Source organism: Eurytemora carolleeae, unplaced genomic scaffold (genome assembly GCF_000591075.1).
Source record: "Eurytemora carolleeae unplaced genomic scaffold, Eaff_2.0 scaffold208, whole genome shotgun sequence".
Lineage (NCBI taxonomy): Eukaryota > Metazoa > Arthropoda > Copepoda > Calanoida > Temoridae > Eurytemora > Eurytemora carolleeae.
Window position 1 is genome coordinate 127429 of NW_019396170.1, and position 7413 is coordinate 134841.

General features: G+C 36.9%; 1 protein-coding gene across 3 annotated transcripts; it reads left to right on the plus strand.

Annotated features, from left to right (window-relative positions):
• The first annotated feature begins 568 nt into the window (after positions 1-568).
• On the plus strand, positions 569-7215 carry LOC111697068 (myelin expression factor 2). 3 transcript variants are annotated; one of them, XR_002764211.1, is made up of 6 exons: positions 569-789; positions 1957-2056; positions 2746-2966; positions 4275-5356; positions 5872-6180; positions 6449-7215. XR_002764211.1 is itself a non-coding variant. In XM_023466944.1 (5 exons), exons 1-5 carry the CDS (start codon positions 598-600, stop codon positions 5960-5962), a joined length of 1686 nt encoding a protein of 561 aa, XP_023322712.1. In that variant the 5' UTR covers positions 569-597; the 3' UTR covers positions 5963-7215. The 3 variants fall into 3 exon arrangements, 1 of the variants encoding a protein (XP_023322712.1); XR_002764212.1 differs by having other exon boundaries at positions 5872-6149; positions 6491-7215; XM_023466944.1 differs by having other exon boundaries at positions 5872-7215.
• Positions 7216-7413: the final 198 nt, after the last annotated feature.

The following is a 7413-nucleotide window of genomic DNA, read 5'->3' on the forward strand; positions in this document are numbered from 1 at the left end:
AAGTGGAAAAATATTGAGTTATATTACAATACTTTCTGGGCCGAGCTCTGCGGCTAGGATGAGCTAGAGGGCCGAGCGCTGCGGCCACGGGTTAGGTTAGTTAAGACACTTTCTGGGCCGAGCGCTGCGACTAGGAGTGCTCGGCCTCCTAGCCTGACCTAGCTTTAACTGTAGCGCTCGGCCCAGAAAGTGGCTTTACCTAATCTAATCCTTAATATATACTAAATTAGTTGATAATTGTTGAATATTAAGGGCTAACCTGGCAGCTGGGTTCGGCACAGAAATTTACCAAAGCTAATTCCGAAATAAAACAAAAAATTATGTTTTATTGAAAATAGTTGAAATCTAGGTCATGTATTAAATTGATAGGAGGGGGGTCCAAAACTTGTAACTTTAGTTAATTCAATAATAATCAACTTAAACTTCACTCATTCCTTCTTATACAAACGGCTAAAAAAAAGAAATGGAACACGGCTTGAAAATTTGATTCGATACATTGCAAACCTTTCTCCAGTCTTTAAAGTAGTGTTAAAGCTTCAAATTAAAATGAAAGAGAGTTCTAACTTTTCTAATTTTCATATTTTTCAGAAATCAGAAATGAACCGAGACAGATCACCCCGTAGAGATAGACGAAGTGGAGGAGGAGGGGGGAGTAGTGGAACCCTACGGAAAGGTCCAGCTGACAGGAGAGTCTTCCTCAACAATCTACCGTTCGAGGCCAAGTGGCAAGATCTGAAGGATCTCTTCAGGAAGGAGGTTGGCGAGGTCGCCTTTGTCGAGTTGTTTGAGGTAATAACTTAAAGGATATGGAGTGGCAGGTCGGATTCACAACGGCATTAGCTTTACATGATCAAGAACTAATGAGGTTTTGAACTGTTTTACTTTATAGAAATACGCCCGTTCTTGTCTTAATATTATCAGACAATACGCCCGTACTTGTCTTAATATTATCAGACAATACGCCCGTTCTTGTCTTAATATTATCAGACAATACGTCCGTACTTGTCTTAATATTATCAGACAATACGCCCGTACTTGTCTTAATATTATCAGACAATACGCCCGTACTTGTCTTAATATTATCAGACAATACGCCCGTACTTGTCTTAATATTATCAGACAATACGTCCGTACTTGTCTTAATATTATCAGACAATACGCCCGTACTTGTCTTAATATTATCAGACAATACGCCCGTACTTGTCTTAATATTACCAGACAATATGCCCGTACTTGTCGTAATATTATCAGACAAAGGTTCAACGGATAACTTTTTCAATTAGGCTTAATCTTCTTTAATCACTTGAAGGTACAAGTCGACAGTCCCTTCTAAGGAATAAGTTATGAATTATCTTTAAAAGCTTTCGGGACTATACAATGTCCTAAACCTTCTCTTTTACTACTAAATTCATATTTGTCGGGCAACACTAAGATAAGATTTCAATGAAGTAACTTCATTTTTATTTTGTTGTATTTATGAATGCAAGGAAATTTGAGCAAATAAAAGTAAAACCGTCATAAATATTATCGTAACTTTCACTAATGTACACTTTTAAACCGATATTTCATTAATTGCAAACAATTAATAACAATTTATTACCTGTCCAAAATTTATTACCCTTCCCCAATCAAGAGATTAAAGTTGTTTCAGTCGTTCAAAAAGTTTTTTCAGTCGTTCAAAAAGTTTTTTCTTTAACTAATAAAAAGAGGTAAAAACCGTAATTCCTCTTTTGTCCGTGGATCATTTCCACCCTCTCATGGGGGTTATTGTCGATGCCCTCGGGATAAAATCAAAAATTGGATTTAAACTGTTAAGTTTGTCCAGTTTATCTCTGATAATTTTTATCCTAAAATTCATTATTTTTTCTAACACTGATTTTAATCCGTAATTTGACATAACTTAAGTTTTCTGACGTGAATATTTTGTTGGATAAATAGATTTATTTTGTAAAATAGGATCAAACTGGGAGACCAAGAGGTGCAGCTGTTATGGAGTTTGCTACTGCAGATCTTGCCAAGAAAGCTGTTGATAAAATGAATCGATTCGAATTTAAAGGTATGGTTTTTTGTTCAAATTAAGATAATTTTATCATTTAAACTTTAATTTTGTTGTTGGAACTCGAGTTTTTAAATTTGTTTGTTTGTGAAGATTCTTTCTTCCTTTTCAATATAAATTCTATTTTTTTTAATTATCAAATGAAAAATATAAAAAAAAGTTGTGAGGCTAAAATACTTGAGCAGACGAAAGAATGTGCTTGCATCAACTCCTGGAGACGCTGCATTTTTGGGTTTCACGTTGTTTTAGTTTTATTTCTTGATACGGGGTAAACTTGGAAAGGTCTGGAACAACAGTTGAAATTTTCGAAACTGAAGGGGTTCGATGCACGGATTGTTAAAAGTTGGTTTTACTATGATGGATTAATAGAAAATCAGAGATATTTGTTCCAAAACTTGGTGCCTGGAGTGGTTTGATAATTTTTTAAGTCATTTCTTGTTAAGTATGATCTATCACTTAAATGGCTTTAGTGTTCCTTTAGGTTTTATTTTGCTGGACAATGTCGTAGGTTAAGGAATTGATGCCCTGGATTCAATTTACATTCCTGGTTTTTTTTCTATGTTTGTGTTAATTGAATCGCAGGTGGTCTGTGGAGCTGATGGATACTCGGCTTCTAAGTATTTTTAGGTAGAACCGTTGGAAACCCGCCTTAGCAGTTCTGATGACTACTTCCAAACATATATTTTAAGGTCGTAAAATAGTGGTCAAGGAAGATTTCGACGTGGACCGCGACAAGTTCGGGAGGATCATCACGGACAAGGACAGGGAGAGGATGAGGCCCAGGGAGAGGTCCCCTGGAGGGCCGGTCAACTATGGAAATACATACGGTTTATCCGTCAGATTTCTAGAAAATCTTGGAATTGACTGTCCCCTGCACACCAGAGTTTTCGTTGCTAATCTAGCGTATGATGTAAGTTTTCAATTCTTTGTCTTATTCCAGTTTGAAATTTTAGTTCTTGCACTCAAAAGATTTCAGCTGCGCCTTTGTTATCAGTTGTCTTTAATTGTTTAAAAGTCATTTATTGCGACACTCCTGCTTTTTCCAGAACTTTGGAGTTTCATCTTTAAAACTTTTATCGTAGTTGTCCAAACTGTGACGTCAAAAAATAAAAGCTTGAGTATGCTGAGCACGGAATTTTCTAATTTTGATTTCTAAAGCGAAGTGCTTTGTTTGTAAGTATTTTTTATCGATGGTGGATGATTCAGGATCATGGAAAGTTCACATTGATGTTGGACCGTATTTAATTATTCAAGCTGAATTTCTTTAGCAATTTAAAACTAAAAATTGGTTCGTCATAATCATTCCAACATGGTTTATCTTGTAAGATAAAATGATTTTTCCTTTTAGTTTATTGTGTGGACAATTCACCCAGAACTTATGTTGGCTACACTAATAGATAATAAGCGAACATTCTTAGCTCAAGGAGGAAAATTCTAATATTTGAACTGTAAAGTGTAAAGGCTGGGTTAGGCTATGTGTTTTTCCTAAATGCAGCCAGGCGCACGTAACACTCTAAATACACCTGTTCAGTTTGTTTCTTTGGAAAATACTCTAGTTTCTGCATTTATTATTCGTGCTCCAATAGATAATAACCACATCTGAGATAAGTCCACCTTCACTGTTGTGAAGGAGAACAAAACTAAAAAGTTAATTTTCCACTGTGACCTCAATCTCAGTACATAAATTGTATGGTAATCCATTTGCGGCATGGGTTATCAAAGATAAGGGTCGGGCCGGGGCTGTCAGATCTGGCACAGGAGTTGGTTCAAACTTCCTGTAGTGGTTATATTTGGAAATCACAAGTTTAGGATCAGATATAGAGGCAAATCAGAGCAACCAAGATCTTGATGAGCTTGAATTTTCCGATGGATTTAGGTTTGTGTTGGTAGACATGGAAAGGAGTGACTAATTTTAAAAGAACAAATTTTCCCTAATTGGCTTGGCTATTCCACACCTAGAACACATCTTCATAGGATGTTCGCTTGTTATCTATTTATAAAACGGCTGAGACATCGTGCATCTTTGTTGATTCTAGAAATTAGGGATATGGTCATTTCACGCTGTGCCATTTTTTGAAGACACGCGTTTTCACTTTTTAATCAGCTGTAACGGTTGGTGTTTTTCGCCCATTCTGGGGCCTCAAGTTTGGCAAGCTGTATTAATCAAATTTTCTTAAATTATACTTTTTTTTACTTCTGCTATAACATAATTATTAAGGTTGATGAACGCAAACTAAAGGAGATATTTCGACTTGCCGGCCGTGTTAACGGTATTGAATTAACGCGGGACAAAGAGGGTAAATCCCGTGGATTTGCTGTAGTTGTATACGACCATCCAGTTGAAGCAGTTCAGGCTATATCCATGTTCCACGACCAACAGCTCAATGACAGACGAATGACCGTGAGGTTTGACAAGGTTCCTGAGGAGGAGCCTCCTCGCAATCTAAACCGTCTCCCAGACGGTCTGCGAGGAATAGGGATGGGTCTTGGACAAGATGGTACTCCTCTATGGGACGTGAGAAACAATCTACCTCAGTCCTCGAACGAGGGTAATACACTAGGTCTGGGTAACCTAGCTACAAGTATGAGTATGCAGCAGCCTGCTGCTGCAGCTGGAACCGGTGCTGCTCTCCAAGCTGCTCTTGCAACCATCATGGGAATGGCGGGAGCAGCAAATCCTTCAAATATTGGAATGGGAGCAGGAATGGAGACAGGACTTCTCGGCAGTGGAATGGGAAACGGTGGATCTGGAATGAGTATGGGAATAGAGAGATCTGGAAGAGATTTGGACAGAAGCATGGGATCATTAAACTCCAGTCTAGATCTTGGACGTGGAATGGGAGGTATGGATATGTCAATGGGTGCAATGGACAGAGGTATCGGAGGTATGGATCGTGGAATGGGACTTTTGGATCGAGGAATGGGAGGAATAGATAGGGGAATGGGTGGAATAGATAGGGGAATGGGTGGAATGGATCGTGGCATGAGCTCAATGGATCGAGGAATGGGAGGCATGGATCGTGGTATGAGAGGAATGGGGGGTATGGATCATAGTATGAGTGGAATGGACCGAGGCATGGGAGGCATGGATCGCGGTATGGATCGTGGTATGGGAGGCATGGAGCGATCATCCCGAGGTATGGATCGAGGTATGTCCATGAGTGGAGGTAAGAAGAGTGACAAGATTGTGGTGAAAAACCTACCGATGGAAATCACATGGCAGGTGCTCAAGGACAGATTCGGACATGCAGGGGACATAAAGTTCGCGGAGATCAGGGAGAGTGGAGTTGGCGTTATCAGGTAAATAAAAAATGTTGCTCAATTTAGCCTTTTGATGAAACCACAAATAATAATATCCCCAGAGCTCGAAAACTTTTCTTGCTCGAACCAAGAAAAAAATTATTCCTAAGTTAAGTCTTAAAAAATTTCGAATTTTTTTAAAATAAAATATTTCCCTAGATTTAATAAATTGCACTAGAAGTAATCTTGCGCTTTTTCCATTTTGAGACAATTTTTTCAAATCAGATATGAATCCGTATTTTGTGCTTGTAAAGAGTATATGTTAAAATATAAACATATTGTGATTTTTTTATGGATATTTTGAATGTTAGACCTAGGGCCAAAATTAATAAATGGCGATAGTTGATTGAATAATTTCTTTTTAACTTGAACTGGTGAACTCTAATTCATGGCACTTGGAATTTTCTTCCTTGGTTTATAACCCAAAAAATATGTTTGCGCGATACCATTGCTAGTCATTTTAAACCAATAACGAATTTGATAGAATTTTGTTCATTTTTTATAATTTTTGTCAGGTTTGGATCTGAAAGGGATGCTGAGAGAGCAGTTTCTATGATGGATGGACAGAGGTTGGACGGCAGGAATATAATGGTATCCCTCCTCTAAACTATCCAGTATCCAGCCCACCATTCAATCTGTCAATTTAATGTAAGTTTCCACAAACCTGTCTGCTGTCCTACTTCCTACTGTAAACTTGATCAATCTGACAACATCTGTTTAAGCATCATGAAACAATAAACAATTTTTTTAATGTAAAAATGTAGTAATATCTTGAAAAGTAGCATGAAAATAGGTTATTTATTGTTACTTAAAGGGACTTAAAGGTTTATTTCAAATGATCCTTTATGCAAAGATGGCAATGCACGATTCAGAATGCTACCCTTAAAAACTTAGTTTGATCAATTATGAAGTCGCTGTCACTATAATTTTATTCGTGGTTTCTCTACACACGTGACATGTTAGAGTTCACTTTTTAAACCTATAAATCGACAATATCTTCCACATTATTGATCAGATAAAGGTTTTAAAGAACCGTTGTGAATCGGGTATTGCCAACTTTACATGAAGGGTCGCTTAAGATTACACTTACAGTCCCTTTAACCCTTACTCCAATATTTTAAATTTCACCTAAAGCTTCGAATAGACACTTTCTCTGTCTCCTAATTTACCTAAATTTTCAAACATAACATTCGATTGTTCAATTTTTGCATTTGTACATGATCACAAGGTATAAACAAAATTAAGTTGATATGATTATTCCATAGGCTCTGACAACGGGGCGTGCTTTATTATGACCCTGGGTAGTTGGTAAATCTCCCAGCCATTTCATCAGAAAATCAGAAAATTTGACTTCTCAAAACATATTGGTTAATTTATAAGCCTTTTCTCAAAAATCTGACATGATTACACTTACAGTCATATCTCTAGATCCCAGAAAGTTATAGACAAGAAAAAATAGTTTTAGAATTCTTCAGTCAAAGCGGAGATACTCAGTTTCGTAGCTCTTGTATGTGTTATGAATACTGGGGTTGGAGGTGTTACAAAAATCTAAACTAATCTTCACTTTGACCAAAGAATTATTAAAAAATATTTGTCTCGTCTTTAGCTTGCCGGGATCAGGAGATATGACGTACTATGATAAGCAGGGAAGATTTTCAAGCAATCAAACAATAATATTTTCAAGCAATCAAACAATAATGCTTGATTTAGTGAGATAACTGGGGAGTTCCCTAGGCCCCCCCCATCTTCCCGTTGACATAACCTAAGGAATATTTATTTTAACTTAAATTAAATCCTTGTGATTATAAAACTTTACAGTTCTTGTTTGTTTTGTTGAAATACATCATATTTGTAACATATATTGTTCTTGTCAGAAGTGTAAAAAAAAAGAGGGGGAAAATCATTTAAGTAAATCATAACAACATCTGTTCATTAAAAGCTGTTTTATCTTTACTTTACTTCATTTTAAAGATTCAAAACGGAAAATCATGTTATTGATTAAAGTGTTGGTATGATGCAGGGTTCCACACAAAGAATGAGACATAGGACTGCCTAAA

What these genes read in the sequence shown, in the direction of transcription:
- LOC111697068 (XM_023466944.1), top strand. Translation starts at nt 598, where the DNA reads ATGAACCGAGACAGATCACCCCGTAGAGATAGACGAAGTGGAGGAGGA. An exon ending in CCTTTGTCGAGTTGTTTGAG is followed by an intron (nt 790 to 1,956) that starts GTAATAACTTAA and finishes TTTGTAAAATAG; the next exon opens with GATCAAACTGGGAGACCAAG. An exon ending in TTGCTAATCTAGCGTATGAT is followed by an intron (nt 2,967 to 4,274) that starts GTAAGTTTTCAA and finishes ATAATTATTAAG; the next exon opens with GTTGATGAACGCAAACTAAA.